Source organism: Nannospalax galili, unplaced genomic scaffold, assembly GCF_000622305.1.
Source record: "Nannospalax galili isolate Female #2095 unplaced genomic scaffold, S.galili_v1.0 scaffold18, whole genome shotgun sequence".
NCBI lineage: Eukaryota > Metazoa > Chordata > Mammalia > Rodentia > Spalacidae > Nannospalax > Nannospalax galili.
This window is the reverse complement of record NW_008346548.1, coordinates 9,613,161-9,635,881: the sequence shown is the minus strand read 5'-3', so window position 1 is coordinate 9,635,881 and position 22,721 is coordinate 9,613,161. Positions and strand designations below refer to the sequence as shown.

The following is a 22,721-nucleotide window of genomic DNA, read 5'->3' as shown; positions in this document are numbered from 1 at the left end:
GTGATAGAGGAGGAATGAAAACCAGGGACTAGAGAAAAACACTCATCTGAAAATTCCTCCTGAAGGTTTGTGTCAGGAAATGGGCAGCTGGAAGTAGGCCCTAAATGACAGGCCAGGTAGCTGATGAGGCCTGTGTCCTCAAGTTTTCTATTCTAACTAGGAAAACCCCCCACACTTTAGAAATTGGAGCCTGTCTAAGAACTCTGGGCCATTTTGTCTGTGGCCGTTGGGCCTTTTCAAGTGTTAATCTCCAACTTTTTGTCTTATTCTTAACTAGAAGTTCTTCAGCTGAGCATGATGGTACACATCTGTAACCCCAGCACTGGGCAGTGTGGACTGTTGGGAGTTCAAGGCTAGTCTGGGGTATGTAGTCTGGGATATATAGTGAGTTCAAGGCTAGCCTGGCCTACAGTATGAGACCTTGTCTCAAACAAACAAGCAAACAACAACAAAACCAAACAGAAGAAGTGCATTAATTTCTAGGGATACAGCTTAGAGCTGGAAAGATGGCTCAGTAGTTAAGAGCACTGGCTGTTCTTGCAGAAGACCTGGGTTTAAATTCCAGTGCCCACATGGCAGCTAACAGGATAGGGTCAGTGTTTGATGCAATGTCTTTCCAGTGTTTCAAACATACAGACTAAAAACAAAAAACCAAACAAACAAACAAAACAGCTAGGTATGCTGGTGCATGCCTTTCATCCCAGCACTCAGGGCAGAGACATGAGGATCTCTGTGAGTTAGAGGCCAGCCTGGTCCACATAGTGAGTCCATATAGGGAGACTCTGTCTCAAAAAGACCAAGAACAAAACAAAACAACAACACAAACAAAAAAAACAAGAAACCAAATAACAAATCAAAACAAACAACAAAAAAACTTCCTCTCAAATCCTGTGTTTGAATAGTGCTTCTGTTGATTTGTATTTCACTGGACTGTACATCACTAGTCACCTATAGTGTCTCAGTTTCAATTTTTAAAACAGCCATTCTCATTTTTCACAGGATGATGGAGTGATGACATACAAGGAAAGACCAGGTATGCTCACTGCACTCTTACTTATTTCAGAAAAACTTTGCTCAGACCCTCCTCAGCGGAGAAGAGGGCATGCGGTAGGAGACAGCCTCTCCCTCAAATGTTTGAGTGTGTGATTGGCTGTAGTGCCTGAGGAGATGCCAGCACCTGCTTCTGGTGGCATCTTCTTCAGAGGCAGTGTGGTGGCAGCAGACACATTCTCCCAGTTCTCACAGGGTCCCCACTCATCCTCTCCTTGTCCACAGATGTGAGGTTCTTCTTTTTAAAACACTTTTTCTGACTTATTTATTCTTTTTTTTTTTTTAATGGGGTTTCTCTAGTCCCAACCTGCCTAGAACTCACTATGCAGACTAGGATGGCCTCAATCTCACAGAGATCTGCCTGCCTTTGCCTTCTAAGGGCTAGGATTAAAGGCATGTGCTACCACGCCTGGCATGATTTATTTGTTTATTTATTTTTTATGTGTGTGAGGGTTTTTTTTTGCCTGCATGTATGTAAGTGCACCTGTGTCATGCAATGCCCCCGAGGCTAGAAGAGGGCGTTGAATCCCTTAGAACTGGAGTTCTGGACAGTTGTTAGCCACCATGTGAGTGCTGGGAACTGAACCTGGGTCTTCTGCAAGAGCAGTAAGTGCTCTTAACTGCTGACCATCTATCACTCCAGGCCTCTGAGACTTTTCTGACCACAACCCTGCAGCCAAACTTGATCAAAAAGGGTGTCCCCTGGCTCAACAAGGGCTGAGAGAGCCAAGTGGTACCTCTTTAATCCTAGGGGTGACCCATTTGAGGTTTCCCCATCAATGCTCAGGCCATTTGGGATGAGCTGCTTACTTGTGGCTTCTTTGGGTAACAGGGGTCACCAGAAGTCTTTCTTGGTGGCTCACACTAGAAATAGAGTTGAAGTAAAAGATAGATTATTATCACATTTAATCTATTTTAGGATGTGCATAAGGTTTTTAGCATCTCTGAAATAAGGCCACCAGTTTCACTGGCCTTCTTTTTCCTTTCCCAGAGGCATATGTCACAGGTTAGGTTTTCTAGGAACTGGATTTTGAGATGGAATTAGGAGTGTAAAAGGTTTATAAGAATGAAAAAGAAAAATCCATCAAACTGAATGAAAACTGATGGTCATGCTAGATGGGGGTGGTGATAATCCCAGTGTTTAGGAGGCTGAGGTAGGAGGATTATAATTCCAGGACAACATATGGAAGCCTTGTTTCAAAAAAAAAAAAAGTAAATTTAAAACATCATAACAACAACAAAAAAACCCACCCCAAACAGAGGTCTCTGCCAGCTTGAAATTGCATGTCAGAGGTGTCCCACTAGAGGCATGCATGGCCCTGCTCAGCCTTTCATGGGGTTGCCCTGACAGTAATGACCAGAGCTGAGATGAAGATTTGAGTGGCTAATATCTGGAGGCAGTGAGCTGACCAGATTTCTCGTGTCATCAGCAGACTGAAGGGGAGTCTGAGCAACACGTCTTTTAGTCTGTGACATGCAGTAAATGATTTCTTAGTTACTTGGTTGTGATTCTACATTAATTTCAGTTGTACCATGCAGCATAAGTACCATGAAGCATTTACTGGTTCTGTGTCCTTCCATCTCCCCTTAACAGGGAACAACTCTAACCAGTGACCCATAAAAATTGGATACATATCTCCTAATTATTCCTCCAGGGCTGTAACTCTGAGGCACATGATCTACACTGCCCTCCAGTAGAGTTAAGTTTCTTTTGCTGACTAATATACATTACTCATTTTGTTTCTTAGTTTCCCACTTCCCTCCTTAACCAGAACCTCTGATGTTTTCTAGATCACTTCTCAAACTGTTTACAAGAATTAATTGAATTCTTATCTCAAGGTCTGCTCCACCCACACCAAGACACTTGAAAAAATAAAAAAGTTATGAATATAGCCTCCCTTTATTTCTGACTTATAATTAAATCCTTTCTAGCACGTGTACCTGGCATGAGTTTTCCAAAACTGTTTTTACATGCATTTAAAGCATTCATGAGCTCCCTATACACAGTTTTCTCACCACCATTGTATATAATAGGGAGTACTTACTAAATGCCAGGCACAAGTCTAAGCATTTTTCAGGTGACTTACCATTGAAAACTCTGTTAGCCACTGTCTGATCACATGACTAGGTAAGAAGCAGAGTCAACCAGGGGACAAAAGGAAGCTCAGCTCTCTTAGCAAGTAAGAAACTCAGCCTCATGGTGTAAAGAGGAAATCACATCCTTTTCAAAGCAACCTCTGTTCATTTCTTTCTTGTTTGTCTTTTCTCCTCTTTTAGCCATGGATTCCCCTGAACAACACCATAGATGGCAAATTCCCATTAAACACAATGTCTTCAAAATTTTTAAAAGTAATGAGAGTCGGTTGTGTGAAGTCCTGCAGAATAAGTTTGGTTGTATCTCCACCCTGCATTGTCCAGATCTGGAAGGAAACAGCAGTGATCTTGCTCAGCAAGTCTTCAGAATAAGGCTGACTCCTGAGATAGAGTTATCTGTCTGGAAAGATGACCTCACCAGACATGCTGTAGATGCTGTGGTGAATGCAGCCAATGAAGATCTTCTGCATGGGGGTGGCCTGGCTGGGGCCCTGGCTAAAGCTGGTGGTCCTGAAATCCAAGAGGAAAGTAGACACTTGATTGCTGCAAGGGGTAAAGTACCAACTGGTGAGATAGCTATCACAAAAGCAGGGAGGCTTCCTTGCAAGCTGATTATTCATGCCGTTGGGCCTCACTGGTTGCTAATGGATAATGAGATAGCTATCAAGTTGCTGCAACATGCCATTATGAATGTTCTAGACTATGTCAACTATAAGAACCAAGTCATTAAGACAGTGGCAATCCCAGCCCTGAGCTCTGGAATGTTCCACTTTCCTCTGAATTTGTGCACAAAAACAATTTTAGAAACTATCTGGTTTTATTTCCAAAAGAACAAAGTGGTTAGTAGTTTGCAAGAAATTCACTTGGTGAGCAATGAGGACCTTACCGTTGCTTCCTTTAAAGCTGCCTCAGAAGCCATGCTAGGGAAGAATGATCTGGGCCCCTGGAAAAGTCAAGTAACCACTCCCATCTCCAACATGACTCTTCAAATTGGCCACAGCTTGACTCTTGAGATTGTCCAAGGCCACATTGAACTACAAACTGTAAGTCTTTGTTTCTCTTCTCTGGCACTGACAAAGGGGATCCTGGAATTAACTGTTACTTACTTATTAAGAGGTTTAAAGTATGTTCTTTATAAAACCATAGAAAGCATCTTTTTTGGGCTTAAGAGTGTGAACTTCAGAATCAGGCCATCGGGATTGCTATCAGCTTTGGTATTTACTAACTGAAATACTTTATCTTTCAATCTTCAGTTCCTCATCTGTAAAACACTGATAATAACAGCACTTAACATCTTAAAACTGGAATCAATACATGTGAAATGCTTAGAATAGCATTTGGCACATGGGGATTATAATTATTAGGCTATGATTTTGAGGTACTATGAAGAATTAGAATAACCTTTGATACCAAGGAACTTAAACTCTTTTTTTACTTTTTATTTTTGTTTTTTATGTATATGAGAATATTGCCTGCATGTGTGTAAGTACATCCATGTCATGTAATGCCCATAGAGGTCAGAAGAGGGCATTGGATTTCCCCCAATGGTTGTTAGCTACCACCTGGGTGCTAGATTTGAACCCAGGTCCTCTGTAAGAGGATCCAGTGCTCTTAATCACTGAGCCATCTCTCTACCCCCTAAGGAGGAACTTAAACTATCATTTTTTTTGAGGCAGGGTCTTTACCATGTTTACTCAAGCCTCAAACTTCTGATCCTCTTGCTTCAGCCTCTCTAGCACTAAAATTTCATTTGTATTTCATGTGTATATAGTCAGATGTGCGTATGCATATGTGTGGAGACCAGAGGTCTACCTTGTTTCTCAAGGGTCTCTCATTGGCCTGGGGCTTGCCTAATAGGCTAATACTGATTGGCCACCTAGCCCCAGGGATCCTCCTGTCTTTGCCTTCGCAGCACACCTGGTTGTTTTACATGATTTCTGGGGATCACAAGTAAGTCCTCATGCATGCAGGGCAAGCACTTTATTGACTGAGCCATCTTCCCAGTCCCATTATATTCTTTTATATCTAAAAAAAGAATCTATTTTTTGGGAAAATCTCATTGAGGAAACAAACAGTAAATAAAAATATTGCTTAGGCGTGTGGTCCAGCATGGTGGCCCATGCCTGTAATAGCAGTTGGAATGTGAAGGGCAGGAGGATCAGGATGATTAGGAGAATTTTGGCACTGGAGGAACAAGGACACAACCCTCTTTAGCACAGCTTTCAGAGCTAAGAGGTAGTATAGTACAAAACATAAACTATGTCAATGTATAGTCTGTTTCTATAGATGAAGAACAGATTAAAGTGGTTGCCTGTAGAATTGGTGGGTGAGTCAACTTAGGGACCCCACCGAAAGGGAAACTCATTTTTCACTAAAGACATTTTTGCCTCATTTGCACTTTCTTTAACCACGTGCAACTTAATAAAATGTAAGAACATAAGGTGGTAGAACATTCCTAAGGCTAGGTGTGGTGGCACATGCCTTTAATCCCAGCACTCAGGAGGCAGAGGCAGAGACAGGCGTATCTCTGTGAGTTTGAGTTTGAGGCCAGCCTGGTCTATATAGTGAGTTCCAGGCCAACCAGGGGCTACATAGTGAGGCCCTGTCTAAAAACCACCTAACCAAACAAAGAAACAAAAAGCAAACCAAAAAAGAAAGAAAGAAAAAAAAGACGATCCTAAGAAAATTGATTTCATTTCTTCTTTGTTACAAAACAACCTGTACAGAAATTGCAAAAAGTGATGGTGGTAAGGCAGAGAATATATATGGATACATCTTTAAAACAATCATGGTCCAAGGATGTGGCTCAATGGTAGAATGCTTGTCTAGCATATGCAAGGTCCTGGGTTCGATCCCCAGCACTGGTAAAAACAAAAGTAACACCTGAATGTGCTAGGAAGTGCATGCCTATAGTCTAAACACTGAAGAGATGGGGATGGTTCAAGGTCAATGTAGGCTACATAGTAAGGCCCACTATAAATAATAAATAAATAAATGATAAAGAAGGGCCGGAAGACATAGTTCAGTTCAGTTGGTAGAGTGTTTGCCTAGCATGCATGAAGGGGTTCAGTGCCCAGTACCACATAAACCTGGCATGGTGGCACACAACTGTAATCCCAGCATTGAGGAGAGGGAGACAGGAAGATCAGGTATTTGAGTGTTTAAGTCATCCTTGGCTATATAGGGAGTGTGAAGCCCATCAGGGCTACATGAGATGCTGTCTCAAAAACAAAACAAAGAACTAGGAAGGAAAGATTAGAATCTTGAAATATATGAGGGATAATTCAGCAAAAGGCTAATATAATGTGATAATATCGTTACATACTGGAACAATTTCTAAAGAGGACAAATGTCAATCGAATGATCACTCTCCAGAAGTATGAGTTTCTAACTGTCATGAAATAAGTTTCTGTGGATTTGGGCTAGCCAAAAAGTCATTTTTAAAGCACCTAGGGATGTAAAATTTTATTAGTCATTAAAGAAGGTGGACTTTAACAATGAATCCTGTGCTTTTTTCCTTTTTCAGACAGATGTAATTGTTAATTCTGAACACATGCATAATCTTAAAAGTGGACCTGTGTCGAAGTCAATTCTACAACAAGCAGGACTTGAAATGGAAAAAGAATTTGACAGAAAGTTTAAACTATTTTCAGGCTCTGAATTAGTATTGGTCACAAGAGGATTTAAATTGTCCTGTCGCCATGTGTACCATGTGCTGTGGCATGTAAATCATTCTATGGACCTGGTAAGTTCAAAATAAATTTATGTCTATATACCGTCATGATCTAAGAAGTTTGTTAAATTTCCATTGGGTCTCTGTGGCTGAAGCTGACCCACCACCTATTAGGTCCAGGTTGGCCTCAACCTCATGGCAATCCTCTTGCGTGTGCCCTCCAAGCGCCTGGATTATAGGCCACCACACCTGGCTTGTCTATCTTTTTTTCTGTGCTGTGTCTTATCTTCTCTTCACTAGAGAGCTTTCTAATCCCAGACTGGTCACTCAGTCACTCTCAAAGCCTCAGCTTTCCAAGGTTCTTCCGTAGATAACTGTAAGTCAGTGTGATATTCAAAAGTTGGTGGAAGTTTAAGTCTGCCCAAAACATTGACACTTCTCCAAGAGAGCTACATAGTAGATCCTAATGATATTGAACGAATGCTGTTTTCTTATTTTAGTCTCTATCTCCTTTATTGAATTGCCAAGAATAATTTTTGCTGACTTGGGAGTGGCAGGTGACAATGGCACATTGATGCTTAAAGGCTCTCTGAGCTGGGGAGATGGGTAAGGCCACATAAACTAGAAGAAATTACAGTGGCCAAATGTTATGAAGAGCACACAGTGAACCACTCAGTTGCCTCAGGTTCTCAGCCCTTACGTTTCTGGTTATCTAGCCTGACAGCTGTGGTGGGTTTCCTGGCCTCTGAGGAGGCATGGCCCTAAGTGGAGGCTCCCAGTAAATTCTGAGTGGAACTGAAGGGTAAGCAGTCTTATTTTTAACTCAAATGCTGTTCTTAAATTTCTGTTTCTCTTACAGACATTGAAAAATGCAATGAAAAACTGTCTGGAAAAATGCCTTCACCCATCAACACATTCCATTTCCTTTCCTGCCCTTGGTACAGGAAAAATTGGCATGGAGAAGAACAGAGCAGCACAGATTATGTTTGGTGAAGTTTTAACATTTGCCAAAGCACACTTGAAACAACTAACTGTAAAGTTTGTGATCTTTCCTGAAGACAGGGAGACATATAAAGTGAGTTACCATCTTCAAAATGTCCTATAGTTTGTTCATTAATTCAAAAACATCTGTTTACATTTCCAGTCTAAACCCTAGGCTAAGATTCCATAGTGTGGTGAGACTCTAACTTGGTGTAATTTCATTTCTGTAAATTGCCTACCCTTGCCCTAATAACAAATGTTGTCATTGGAGGCTGGTTCACTCTTCCACTTAGTTTTGCCCTTGCTGGTATTTATTCTTCCCTCTGCTCTTTAAAGGTAAGCATCCTCCTAGTTTCAGCATGGGGTTCTTTTTGGCAGAGTATTTCATGATGGGAAGGGCCCTGGGTAGAGCTGGCAATGGATGGTTACTTAGCAAATATTTCCAGCATATTACCTTAAGCCAGACATCTTGTCTCAGGATAAGGAATACTTCTCTGAAGTACATTGCTGGTATCTCTCAGGTCAGGTATTCACTGCTAGTGGACAGAGCTGGGAAAATGCTGCCCAAGTTTTGCCATTTGGTTTTACCTTTCCAGGTTCCCTGCAGACCATCTGCTTATAATCCACTCATTCTTCCTTCAAAGATATTGCAAGTGATTACAGTTTTCCTTCACATTTCATTCAAAAGTTTTGCCTAGTCCTTTCTTTTTTTAAATTTTATTTTATATCATATGAGTGGTTTGCCTGTATGTATGTAAGTATACCATGTGTATGCAATGCCCATAGAGGCCAGAAGAGAGAGTTGGATCCCTTGAAACTGTAGTTACAGAGAGTTGTTAGCTATCACATGGGTATTGGGAACTGAACCCAGGTCTTCTGCAAGAACAGCTAGTGCTCTTAACCACTGAGCTATCTCTCCAGGCCTGACTTGTTACAACTAACCCAGCAATACAACCTACCTTTTAAAATGACCTTCTAGAAAGCTGATTTTTTTTTTTTTACCAATTGTGTATGGCAACTTTCATTAGACTATTTATCAGCAGATGATGCTACCTCATTTATTTTATTTCCTAGTTCTTGGATAGGGAGGGCAGGGAACTACTCTGTCAAAGCCTCACCAGGTAATTAAATATGGTAAGATCAAGGGATTTTTGCTCTGGAAATAGCAGATGAAGAAATTGTCCCATAGATTAAAACACTTGATTGTTGAGCTGGTTGTAGTAGTGCATGCCTTTAATCCCAGCACTTGGGAGGCAGAGACAGAGGTAGAGGCAGGCAGAGCTCTGTGAGTATGAGGCCGGCCTGGTCTGCATAGTAAGTTCCAGGTCAGCCAGGGCTACATAGTGAGACCTTGTCTCAAAAAAACGGGAGAAAAAAGGAATAAAGAGAAGCATCATTGCTGCTTGTACTTAAAGCAAAATCTAGTGTTGCTCTCATTAACGTTCTCATCTTTTCAATAAGGTAAATTACTGCCTATTATATAAACTTTGAACAAAAAAGATATTAGATAAGGAGATTAGGAGATTTGATTTATTTCAAATAGACTGTATCTTAAAGGATATGCATGGAAATATGCATAAATGTTTTCTATAGGCTACCATAGAACAATAATTATTATATCTAACATATACTGAAGGCTCACTATGTGCCAGGTGAAATTTTAAGTACTTTATTAGAATTAGCTCATATAAAACAGATAATTTATTCCATCTGCACAGTTTAGTGTGCTTATAACATTTGGAATGATTTGTATTTCAGATCTAATTCAGTGCCTGCATTAATACCTGTTGAATGAATAAATGATGGTGCTTTGCTAGGTTTTGGTTTTCTTTCTGTTTTTCTGTGATCATTTCTCCTACATATTCTAGTCATGGTGCTGCACTTGTTGATTTCCTGGATTGTTTTAAAGCCTGTTTTTAGGCTTGTGGTAGTGGGAATGAAAACTAACCAAGCTAATGAAGTCAAATGTAGTGCGCAAAGGTAGAAAGAGATTTCTATGACTGTGGGCATATGCCTTACTATGATATGACTCTGCTGTTTTGTTTGTTGTAGGCTTTCTGTGCTGAAATGGCAAACATGTCCAAGATGCTGAATCTCAGAAGCAACAATAGTGAGTAAGAAATGAGCAGACTTAGAGCCAGGCGTAGGGATGCGTGCCTGTTATCTTGACACTTAAGGTGGAAGCAGGAAGATCAGGAGTTTAGGGTCATACTCACTTAGATAGCAAGTTTGAAGCCAGCCTGGCCTACATGAGGGCCTATGACAGAGAAGGAGAGGGAGAGGGGGAGGGGCAGGGGGAGAAGGAGGGGGAGGGGAAAGGAGAGAGCGGAGGAAGAAGTGGAGGAGGAGAAAGAGGAAGAGGAGGAGGAGGAGAAGGGGGAGGAGGGAGGAGGGGGAGGAAACTCCCACCATGGGCACATTCTGTTTTTGATCATCAAAATAAGCCAAAGATTCATTTGCTCCTGATAAGATACCAAACTGTGTTATACATGGCCACTATTCTATTCTTGCTCAAATTTCATGAGATCAATAGATTGAAGCTAACTTGCAGTAGATATCCAGTGTGGGTAGTCCATTCACAAATGAGCATCTATATATTTTTTATAAGTAAATTCTGTCTTCCATAAACAGTCTAAGCTTAGTCACGCTTTCTGCTCCAAACATATAAATGGGATTACTTAATTTCAGAAAACACATCTCACACTAACCCAGTACCACTTAAACACCTGCGTAATCACTGTCATCCTGAGAGAAGCCTTAAACCAAAGAGAGAGAGAGAGAGAGAGAGAGAGAGAGAGAGAGAGAGAGAGAGCCTACAGATTCTGACTATAGATTCTGATTCAAGAACTCTGGGTCTAGGTCAAGCAGATCTCTTAAAAATCTCTCTAGTTATAATTGTATAGCTGAGCTAGGTTTAGGACCACTGGAATCACTGGGTTAAACCATTCCTGGCTGTTGGGGGCTAATTAGTTTGTCTCACACTTTCATCCTGTGGTAGCATGTGAGTGGACTGAGGTGGAATATTCAGTGGCCCAGCATCCCTGGATGTGCAGAAGGGGTAACTTCAAGAGTCTCTGTCTGGGATAGTGCTTCTTAGGAGACTATATGTTTGTCTGTAAAGTGGTGATAATAATAGACAATTATGAGCCAATAAAATAGCTAAGCAATCAATAAAAGCACCTTCTGACATCTATATAGTGAGTTCCAGGCCAGTTGGGCCCCAGGGAGACCCTGTCTCAACAAACAAACAAACAAACAACAAACAAACAAATAAGAATGGCTCTCTGAACAAGAATGTTTCTAAGCTGACCTTTAGGATGACAATATCTCCAGTGGCTGCAGGGGTGGGATAGCACCTGAGATGAACAGGACCAAACAAATGCATTGCATTTTAGGAGGTCACATGAAATATAGAGTAACTTTATAAGAACAACGTTTTAAGAATGGGATTTTAGGTAAAGCTAATACAAAATGGAATGTAAGATAGTGATGTTCTTGGATTATCAAGGAAAGGTTAAACTTTTAGGAAGGAAGATAAGTATGTTTTCATTAAGAATATTTAGCTAATAAATAGTTAAGATTCAAGGTACTTTAGTTCTCTAGAAATTTCCTTTAGTGATTTGAATAATTTAGTTATCTAAAACAATCCCTTTCTCCTAACGATGGATCAAGGAAGTACCACCATATACTGTCTTCATGTCTTTCTAAAAAGCAACATAACATGCTCCCAAAAGAGTAATAAGACAGCAAAAATTAAAATATCTTTTTCACTTCTGTTGTCTTAAACGTTGGCTTTTATTTTTTCTCCACCGGGACCTTCCTTCCCCTTTCTTCCAGTTCTGTTCTAATGCTTTTTATAGCTCCTGGAGCCACCCAACTATTTTATCAGTAGAAAGGTGCTGACTGTCCTGTTGCCTGGAGAACACAACTGAAAAGCAGAATTGTATGAGCATTGGGGTCAGGTGCCCACACCCACTATCTTCATGGACACATTTAACTAGTCCTACAGCCATGAGCAAGCTGCTTAACTGACTTTCTTAATTTGTAAAATCAGACTACTAATAGGACTTATCTAATGAGGTTGTGAGGCTTAAATAATACATGTAAAGCCCTTGGAATAATGCCTAGAACAGTTCACAACTTGCTTTTTCTCCCCTCAAAATATATTTCTGAAATTCATTCATGTAAAGGTAATTTCTTTTCATCAGTATAATAATTCCATTGTTTAGGAGCATTATGTTATTTCCAGGTTTTGCTGCTGCCAATTAGAATAGGAACTTGGCCAGCAAGATGGCCCAGCAGGTAAAGGTGCTTGCTGCCAAGCCTGAGACCTCAGTTTAATCCAGTGACTCTTAAAAGTTGTTCTCTGAAAGATTTTCTCTGAACACACACACACACACACACACACACACACACACACACACACACACACTAAATGTTTGTTTTTAAAGACTGTCTGATTCTCAGCACCAGCATCAGGCAGCTCACAATTGTCTGTAATTTCAGCTTCAAGGGATCTAATGACTTCTGGCCTCTATGGGTGCCTCATGGACATACCCTCGCACAGACACACAGACACACAGATACACACACACACACACACACACACACACACTGTTAAAAACTAAAATCTTAAAAAATAATGTCTGATAAGATGGCTCATCATTTAAAAGTACTTGCTACTCTTGCAGAGGACCTAGGTTCAGTTCTTAGTACCCAGATGGCAGCTCACAACTGTCTGTAACTCAGGTTCCAGGAGATCTGATGCCCTGTTTTGGCCTCTGAGGGAACCAGGCATTCAAGTGGTGCACTTCCATACGTTTAGGCAAAACACTTATATACATAAAAAATAAATCTTTAAAAAAAGAATATGAGCTTTGTAAGAGTTTCTTTTCACTTATTTTTATTTATTTTTATTTTATGTGTATGAGAATCTTGCCTGCAATATGTGTCCTACAATGCCCACAGAGGCCAAGGGAGGGCTTGGATCTCCTGATTGGAGTTATGGATGGTTGTTAGCTGCCATGTTGGTGCTAAAAACTGAGCCCAGGTCCTCTACAAGAGCAGCCAGTGCCCTTAACCACTAAACCATCTCTCTAGCTCCTCCTTTCTTTCACTTAAAAATATTTTTATTGATTCTTTGAGAATTTCATACAATATATTTCGATCATATTCAGACCCCTTCCTTGCCAGAGTTTCTTTAAATAAAACCACTATTCTAGTTTATTATTTAGTTTATCTGCCATAAATACTTAGGAGTTCTGGTTGCTCTACATGCTTCACAACACTTGATATCTATAGACTTCTGAATTGCTGCTAGTCTGGTAGGTGAATGTTCATTTCTCTGGTTTTTCAAACATCTTTTCACATAGATATGGGCCATTTATGTTTCCTTTTCTGTGAAATGCTTTGCCCTACTGGTTTGCTGCTTTTTTCATGGTTTGAGGAAAATTTATTTATTTATTTATTTATTTATTTATTTATTTATTGAGACAGGGTTTCATATTGCCCAGGCCAGTCTCAAAATATCTGTGTAGCCAAGGCTAGCCTTGAATTCACAATCCTTCTGGCTCCATCTTTCATGTGTAGGGCTCACAAATGTGCACTACCACACCTGGCTTTAGTTTTTTGTTTTTTGTTTTTTTCTAAGAAATTTCATTCCTTGAGCACTATAGCTTTAGTTGTTTGATTTTAGGCCTGCTAAGTGCAAGAGGTTAAGGAACCTCTCACTTAGCAGGTAAGACCAGGTGAACTCATCTGTGAATTGATAAATGCTGCACAGCAGAGGCCAGATATGACAAAGCCAACCCCTTACAAGCTAACTGATACATTTCTAAGGAGACCAACACATGTAGATTCCCTTTCTTATCCAGTGCAGTTTCAGGCACTTAACTGAAGCTGCTCCTGCTAACAGTGGTGGCAATATCCTGGGGCAAACAGGGGCTGTGATATTTTGCTCTGCACTGTTGTAAAATTACCAGCCTTCTATGGTTGCTTTGGATAGCTATTTTAGCCCCCCAGTGGACCAGAGAGGAACAACGACGAAACAGGTTTGAAGCTGGATCTCCTACTATCAACCTCATGGGATTAAACATGGAAGAGATGTGTGAGGCAGAAAAATGGATTCAGAGGTTACTGACTTCCCAGGACCACCACATCATTGAGAATAACCATATTCTTTACCTCGGGAAAAAAGAGCACGACATACTTTCTCAGCTCCAGACAACCTCAAATGTCACCATTTCAGAGACTGTCAATCCAGGAAAAGCAATTTTAGAGATTAAAGGAGCCCAGGCTGACCTCATTGAAGTCGTTATGAATATTGAGTGTATGCTGTGTGACGTTCAGGAAGAAGTGGCAAGAAAAAAGGAGAAAAGTTTTTGGAGCTTCTCAGGTGAGTAACTTGCTATTACATTAAAAAGTTTTCTCGCAATGGGCATAGTGGCACATGCTTTTAATCCCAGCATTTGGGAGGCAAAGGCAGCCAGACATCTGTGAGTTCAAGACCAACCTGGTCCACAAGGGAGAGAAGCTGTCTCAGAAAAAAACAAAAATCCAGCTTTCCAAAGCTGGGTGCTGTGGTGCTCTCCTGTAATCCCAGCACTCGGAGGATGGAGGGAGGAGAGTCAGGAGCTCAAGGCCGCGTAGTGAACTGGTGGCCAATCTGACCTACCTAAGAGCCTGTCTCAAAAAACCTAAACGAGAAAAGACAGCTCTCCTCATTATTCCTTCTGGTCATGAGTGTGTTTGTGTCTGTGGAGGATAGAACCAGAGAAGAGAGAACAAACCATTGCTTCAGTGTTAGCTCATATACTTTTCTTCAGGGGGTATGGTTTTAAAAAATTGCTTTTATTTTTTGAAATTTTATACATGTATACAATATATTTTGGCCATACCCACCCCCATTGCCTTACTCCAACTCCTCCTGGAGCCCTGCCCCCATGTTTCCCTCCCAATTTTGTGTCTTCTTGGGTTGTTTTTTTGTTTTTGTTTTTGTTTTTTTTTGAGACAAGGGTCTTACTATGTAGCTCTGGCTGGCCTGGAACTCACTGAGATCTGCCTACCTTTGCTTCTGGAGGGCTGGGATTAAAGGCCTACACCACCACACCTGGTGATGTCTCTTTTTTAACACACTGAGTCCAATTAGTGCTTCGCAACAGATGACTGCTAGCTGCCACGTGGGTGCTGGGAACTGAACCCTGGTCCTCTGCAAGAGCAACCAGTGGTCTTGACCACTGAGCCATCTCTCCAGCCTCATGTTTTTTGTTTTGTTTTTTGTTTTTGTTTTTTTTTGAGACAAGGGTCTTACTATGTAGCTCTGGCTGGCCTGGAACTCACTGAGATCTGCCTACCTTTGCTTCTGGAGGGCTGGGATTAAAGGCCTACACCACCACACCTGGTGATGTCTCTTTTTTAACACACTGAGTCCAATTAGTGCTTCTGGTATGTTCATGGATGTAGTGCCATCTACCTGCATACGAGCAACTTACCAGGGCCTACATTCTCTCCTCCCGTAGCATCAGCTGCCAATAGTACCCTGGCTAGATAGGGTTGGGCCTTACCAGTGCTGGAATTTTGATTGGCTTGATACTGCTTATGCAAGCAAACACAGCCACTGTGCATTTATATGTCCAATGGCCCTGTTTTGTCCAGATTTTTTTAAGGTAGGGGCTCATGTAGCCCAGGGTGACCTTGAACTCACTATGTACCTAAGGATGACCTTGAACTCCTGCTCTTCCTGCCTCTGTCTCCTGAGTGCTGAGATATCAGGCTTGTGCCACCATGCCTGGCCTCATTTGTTTTGGAGACAAGATCTCACACTGTAACCCAGGCTGTCCTGAATCCCATTATGTAGCCAAAGCCGGCCTTGAACACAGAACACAGACCTATCCTCCTGTCACAGTCTCCCACTGGGATGGCAGGTGTGAGCCACCATTCCTGCCTCAGGTTTTAAAACTTAGGTGAGCTATTTTTTGACTCTTTCTACCGTTAGGGTTATTTATTAATACATGGAAACAAACATGATTGGATTTCCTTATGGTGACATAGATTGCTTAAGAGACAAGTGCATAGAAAGCCTACCATAAAACCTAAACCATAGTCATGGAGGATAAAAAGGCACGCCTAATCTGCAAATGGAGCATTCACATGTAGATACAGGGGACTGGAGAGATGGCTCAGCAGTTAAGAGGACTGGCTGCTCTCATGGAGACTGGAGTTTGATTCCCAGCACCCACATGATGGCTAACAACCACCTGCAACTCCAGTTCCAGGGTATCTGATACCCTCTTCTGACCTCTGTGGGCATCGCACACCACGGGTGCACTTACACGCATGTAGGCAATACACTCATGTGAATAAAATAAAGATAATAAAATATTTCTTAGAAAACAAATGTAGATACATTTCACCTGGTTATTTTCTTTGAGTTTTATTATACTTATTTGTTGCTGGCAGCATTTGGATCTCTAAAATTACTATTTTGAGCCCTGTTACCAACAAAAATATTCATTGGTACTGTGAGCTACACTTATGTATTCCCCATTCAATGGGGCAGAACTCACCAGAATAACCATGGGAATCTGGATTAGAGAGACCCTTTTAACAGAGTGCTAGAGCTAACTAGGATATCATCTCAATTATGATGCTGCTTTGAGTGGTAGCATATTTTATGATCCCAGCACTCAAGAAGCTGAGGCAGAATTATAGGTTCTAGGCAAGTTTAGGCTGCATAGTGAGATAGAGAGACCCTGTCTCAAAACAAAGCAAAACAAAACAAAACACACCAACCAGACTATAAAAACATAATAAAATGCCTGGAATACAGAAGATTATTCCATTCATTTGTTCTCCTGCTGCATACTGTAACCCATGGTATGTGCCAAGCACTGTGCTAGGTACTGAAGATCAACAAGGGGGACATTGTCCTGCTCAGAGTCTAAGAAGCAAGCAGGAGAGCTATGACAGAAGGTGAAAATACTCTGAAGCACAAAGGACACCTTATGTCAACTTGGGAGACCAGGGAAAAATCTTTCTGCAGGAGCTATAGTAAATGGAGAACTGAAAAGTGCCAGTTAACTAGGCAGAGAAACAAAGTCTCAAGAATGAAGAATACGGGGCCAGGCAGCTGTGGTGGCAGAAGAAATAATACTAGCACTCAGGTGGTAGAGGCTGAGGATTGGGAGTTCAAGGTCATCCTCCATTGCCTCACAAGTTTCAGGCCAGGTTGTCTTAAGAAACAAACAAACAAGGGGCTGGAGAGATGGCTCAGAGGTTAAGAACACTGCCTGTTCTTGCAGAAGATCCAGGTTCAACTCCCAGCACCCACATGGCAGCTAACAACTGTCTGTAACAGGGGATCCAGCAGCTTCTTCTCTCCACCGTGGGCATTGTATGTCACAGGTGCACTTACCTACATGCAGGCAATACACGCATACACATAAAATTAAAATAATAAATGAAATAAAAATTTTAAAAAGAAACAAACAAAAAACCCAAACAAGCAAAAAAGAGAGTACGGGGTCTATCTTATACAAGACACTATAAATCACATGAAAAAGGTCAATTTTCTTTCTTTAAGCAAGTGGGGAACCTTAAAGGATTTTAAACAAAGATCAGATCAGGCTTGTGTTAAAAAGACCCCTGGTTGTAAAATGGAGAATGGATTTCGTCAGAGGTTCAAAAACACAGATGCAAAATTTCAAAGATACTTAATTTCCTTCATATGTCTGTAAAAATAACCCAGGAAGAAATGGCCAAAGTGAACATGAATTTGCAATAAATACTTCAGTCATATTCTACAGAAAACTTAGGGTCAAAAAACATGAATAAGAGTCAGGAGAGATGACTCTGGTTAAGAATACTGGCTGCTTTTGCAGATGACCCAATTTTGGTTCCCAGTACTTACATGGCAGCTAACCATTGCCCACAGCTCTAGATTCTGACGCCTTAGTCCAGCCTCTGAGGGTATTGACACACAGGTGCACTTACATACGTGCAAGTAAAACATTCATATATATATATAATAAAAATAAAATAAATTAACAAACAAACAAAGGCTAGGCATGATAACAAAGGCCTGTAATCTCAGCAATCAGGAGACAGAGGCAGGAGGATCAGGAGTTCAAGGTCATCGTCAGGTACAAAGTATTCAAGGGCAGCCTGGGCTATCTCAGACTTTGTCTCAGAAAAATAAAACCAAACAAACAAAAGAAAGGACAGTGGGATAACCAAGATTATGATTTCCACTTGGTTTTTGATAGGGAATGAGTGTTAGCTCAGAAGACCCAGCTACTAGCAATGTAATCATGGAAATCTGGTGTTCCACAAATGACATTTTTGGTACATGACTAAGCATGTTACTTCACAGTAGCATTTCAGAGGTTCAAGCAAAACATCATTCCTTAGACTAAAATTTATATTAACAGAGTGGATAATTTGAAATTCTACTCTAGGGATTATCAACTATATATTAGAAAAATAAAATAAAAACTGAAGTTAGGCAGCACCTCTTTGTATGCTGTTTGTTTAATCCTTTCTGGTACATTCCTCTGATTATAAAAGTTTGTGAATCAAAAGATGGTGATTAATTGTGTCTCCAGTGCCAAACCCTTCTAGAGCCTGGTATACAGTAGGAGTTAATGTTTGCTAAGTTCAGGAGAACTGAACTGTGATATTATACTTCATAAATGTGAGCTATTGGTCTCTAAATTCAATGGAGAATCTCTTTCTTTGAAGTTTGGGTCCTGGAGCGCCTCTGCTGTGGATTTGTCCCTCTTGCTTTCTCAGATTTAAAACTTAATTATCTAGGGAATTACTGTGAATTTATTACCAGCTTTTGATGTTAAATTGAGTCCATTTGATTAGGTAATGTGCTTGGGATTGGGTTATTTTAGTATGCTTGGTCTTGAGTCAAACTGAAAATTAATAGATATAAAACAAGGTGTTTTTTTTTTTTGTTTATTTTTGTTTTTGTTTGTCGATCTGTTGTTTAGTCAAATATAGAGCTCACTTGGACAAAAACAGGTTGCCTATTGAATTTCAAAAAGGAAGGAGAAGGCCAGGCGAAGTGGTACAAGCCTTTAATCCCAGCAGAGGCAGGTGAATCTACATTTGAGTTTCAGGTCAGCCAGAGCTGCACAGTGAGAACCTGTCTTAAAAATAAGGGGTGGGGCTAGAAAGGAAGGATGGAGCAAGGAAAGAAAATGAAGGAAACATAGAAAGATAAGGAAAAGAAGGAGAAAGGGGAAATAAGACTTGGTAGACTCATCTCCAAATTTCTTTCTTCTTGCTGGGTGGTATATGAGTGATAATATTCCTAGTGTTTTGTTTTGTCTCTGTCCCAGTTACTTTTATTACTGTGGCAAAACACTGACCAAAAACAACTTAGGGGAGGAAAGGATTTATTAGGTTTATGGTTCCAGAGTGGTAAGAGTCACCATGGTGGGGAGTCACCATGGTGGAGAGTCATGGCAGGAGGCAGCCAGAGCAGAAGACTGAGGGCTCACATCTTCAAGCAGGGACAGGAAGCAGAGAGAGCAAAACTGAAGTGGACATGACTATGAACTCTCCAAGCCCACCCCCACTGACCTGTTTTCTTCAGCAAGGCCACACTTCCTAAGCCTCCACAAACAGCACCACCAACCGAGGCCAAGTACTCAAATACTTGGAGCCTATGTGGGGCATTCCCATTCAAACCACCACAGATTCACAGAAAGCACTAATAAAAGCCAGGTTGATAACTGTAGATGCTCCTTTACTAGGCTTGTTACATTGGGCAAGTTACTTGACCTCTCTGAGCTTCAATTTCCGTATTTATTAAGTTGCATAAAGTATTTCATTGTGGTAATATGATGATCAAATGAAGTAGAAAATTAAAATAGATGTGAAAACTCTGAAGTGTTATATAATCATTTGAAATAAAATCTGAGATCCAAGGAACCCACTGGTAGGCCACAAAGAACACTCAGACAAAGAAAAAGTAACTGCCAAGGCAGCTTTTATTTTTACAAAAGGGTGTGCTGCATCTTTAGATGGAACAAGCACACCTAGTTGGAAGTTTGGTAAGTTTTTATCCTAATGTAAAAGTACAGTGGGGGCTGGAGAGATGGTTCAGCAGTTAAGAGCAATGGCTGCTCTTGTAGAAGACCCAGGTTTGATTCCCAGCATCCACATGGTAGCTAATAACTGTCTGAAACTTCAGTTCTAGGGCATCCAACACCCTCTTCTGGCCTTTTTGGGCATTGTACAACACAGGTGCACTTATGTACATGCAGGCAAAACATTCATACACATAAAATAAAAAGTTAATTAATTAATTTAAAAAGTACAATGTCTTTTTCCCTACTGCCTGGGATCCAACCTTATAGTCTTTCACAGTTGTCTAGTTTTAAAATAACAGGCACAAAGGAAATGAAGAGGTAGGCAGCTCTGGGCCTCAAATTCAAGTTCTGGGGTGCAGCAGGGTCTTTGTATAAATAAAAGTTTTACAAGGAGTGTGTGTGGAAGGGGGGGTTACAAAATAGCATTACTGAGTTGGAGAGATGACTCAGCAAAGAGTACTGACTGCTCTTGCAGAAGACCTGGGTTCAAATCCCAGCACCCACATGTTGACTAACAACCATCTGTGATTCTAGTTCCAGGGAATCCAACCCCCTCTTCTGGCCTCCACAGGTACACATGACATGGCTACACTTACATACATGCAGACATAAAACTCATACACATAGAATAAAAATAAATTTAAAAAATAGTAGTACAAAGGTTATATTCCTGTGATCATCCTTTTGATAGAACATACTTGAATTCTTTGAAATAATGTTGCATTATTTCCCATTATTTCTTCATGCTTTCCTAATTCTTTCTTTATGCATCCTGGTTGGAAATACAAACATTTTCTATTAGTTACACAACTGTATATCATGATTACAGCTCTGATTGTGGGGGATGGAATGTAAATAATGTATTTTTGTTCTCACATCTTTAAAGCCTCATGATTCAAATCATCCAAGGACAAATTCCTTAATCCTCCATTTTACTCTGTAGTATTGTACTGTAATTGGAGTTGCAGACTCCAGCAGCCCCAACAGGCTAAGCACAGCCACACATCCCAAATAAGAGTCAAGGAATGGTTCAAAGCAGAGAAAGATTTCAACAGGACACACTGAGAGGAGGAAGGGATAAAGGGTTCTAGTGCCCCCAGTCTCCTCTTCAGGTTACTTATATGAGCTTTACATCTAAGAAAAGATGACTTGGGATGGAGGGAGAGTTATGCATAATTAAGCAGTCCTGGTCAAGGTATTGTCCTGCCCACTGTGGCCTCAGTTCAAGTCCTGCAAGGTGGGCTCATAAAGTATTAATCTGTTAATCACTGTCATCTAAGGTGGGGACTAATCAGATTTCTACAAAATGATCTGCTCTAGGGTATAACCTCTCTATCCAGACAATTGTTCTTATCTTGGAGGTGACCTGTCCTGCCTGAGAGGCCTTGTTGTTCCTGGAATCCAAGACGACTTCAGGTTTAGGTGATTTCAGCCTCAAAGGGGGATGAGACAGGTTAGATAGACAGACACTTCTTAGTGATTGTCTAGGCAGAGCTAAGCAGGAATCGGACCTGAAGTCAGAGACAGACATAAACTGAGGTGCCAGCTTCCCCTCTGTTTTTAGATACCTTCCAGTGCCAAATAGAGAGCAATGGTTTTTGTTTTTAAGCAGAAGCAACTTCTAAGTGCCTGTTACAGCTTTTCCTGAATGTGGTTCAGGAAAAAGTATAAAGCATGTGGTTGAAATGGGCTAATCTTCCAAATTTTTAACTTTGTTTCATTAAATTTCCTTACATTTTTTCCTGTGTTTATGGAGCACTGAAACAAGATTTTGTCTTACTCCTTTTTAGGACAATGGACTGATCAGCAACCAAAACAGGATGAGATGAAAGAAAATACATTTCTGAGATATCTAGTACCAACTCAAGAACTTAAATATCAAATGAAACAGTTTGAAGAGTGTGGTTTGCAAGTTAAAAAGGTATACCTAATTAAGAGGGGAAATCTGTCCCATATTTACTATTAATTAGCTTGGTTCTGTAGCCAAAAGGAAAGTTCACCTGCCAATGACTCTTGCTAGCCACTCAGTGACCTAGAATTCAAGGAGTTAGACTGGGCAAGGTATAGGCAAGAAGGCTGTAGCTGGAAATGGAGGTGGAAATGATGTCAGGACACACAGAAACATAGATTCATGATCCAGGAACAAGAGCTCTACCCATCAGCGAGCATAACAAAATTTTTATATGTCCAGTGTTTCTCATACTGGACTATCATGTTTACCAATTTTTTTGGTCTTTTTTGAGACAGGGTCTCCCTGTAGCCCCAGCTGGCATGGAACTCACTATGTAGACCAGACTGGCCTTGAACTCACAGAGATCCACTTGCCTCTGCCTCCTGAGTGCTGGGACTAAAGGTGTGTGCCACCACACCCAGTTATGTTTACCTATTTTTATCTCTTACTAAACCCTGAACTTTAATGGGACAGGCATAGTATCTGTATTGTTGGTCATTTCACTATCAGTGCCTGGCACATAGAGATTGCTCAGCAAATTTGTGTGTATGCAGGAGGATGTGTGTGCACGTGTATGTGTGTACATGTGGAAGTCAGAGAACAACCTTGCCTCTTGTCCCTCCTTAGATAGCACCTACCTTGGGTTTGATTCAGGGTCTCTAACTTCTACCTGGAACTTATCAAGTAGGCCAGCTAAGCCAGTTGGCCACTGAATTCCAGGGATCCACCTAACTCCACCTCCCCAGTGCTACAATGCCTGACTTTTTAAATGAAGGTTCTAGGGATTGAACTCAGGTCCTCGTGCTTTCAACTCATACAATTTACTGACTAAGCCATCTCCCCAGCCTGTGAATTTTTACTTTAAAAACAA

At 40.9% G+C, this 22,721-nt stretch overlaps 1 protein-coding gene across 4 annotated transcripts in view; it reads left to right on the top strand.

The window, feature by feature from the left end:
• The window catches only part of Parp9 (poly(ADP-ribose) polymerase family member 9), a 34,669-nt gene that overhangs the window by 5,708 nt on the left and 6,240 nt on the right, over positions 1-22,721 (top strand). For 3 of the 4 annotated variants that reach the window (XM_008842942.3, XM_008842943.3, XM_017800566.2), the window contains exons 3-9: positions 1,000-1,033; positions 3,328-4,187; positions 6,671-6,889; positions 7,677-7,892; positions 9,851-9,908; positions 13,803-14,192; positions 21,690-21,820. In XM_008842942.3, the coding sequence (XP_008841164.1) occupies positions 1,000-1,033; positions 3,328-4,187; positions 6,671-6,889; positions 7,677-7,892; positions 9,851-9,908; positions 13,803-14,192; positions 21,690-21,820 (1,908 nt within the window). Of the gene's footprint in view, positions 1-999; positions 1,034-2,644; positions 3,231-3,327; positions 4,188-6,670; positions 6,890-7,676; positions 7,893-9,850; positions 9,909-13,802; positions 14,193-21,689; positions 21,821-22,721 lie in introns of all 4 variants that reach the window. The other variant, XM_029568247.1, reaches the window with a different exon arrangement.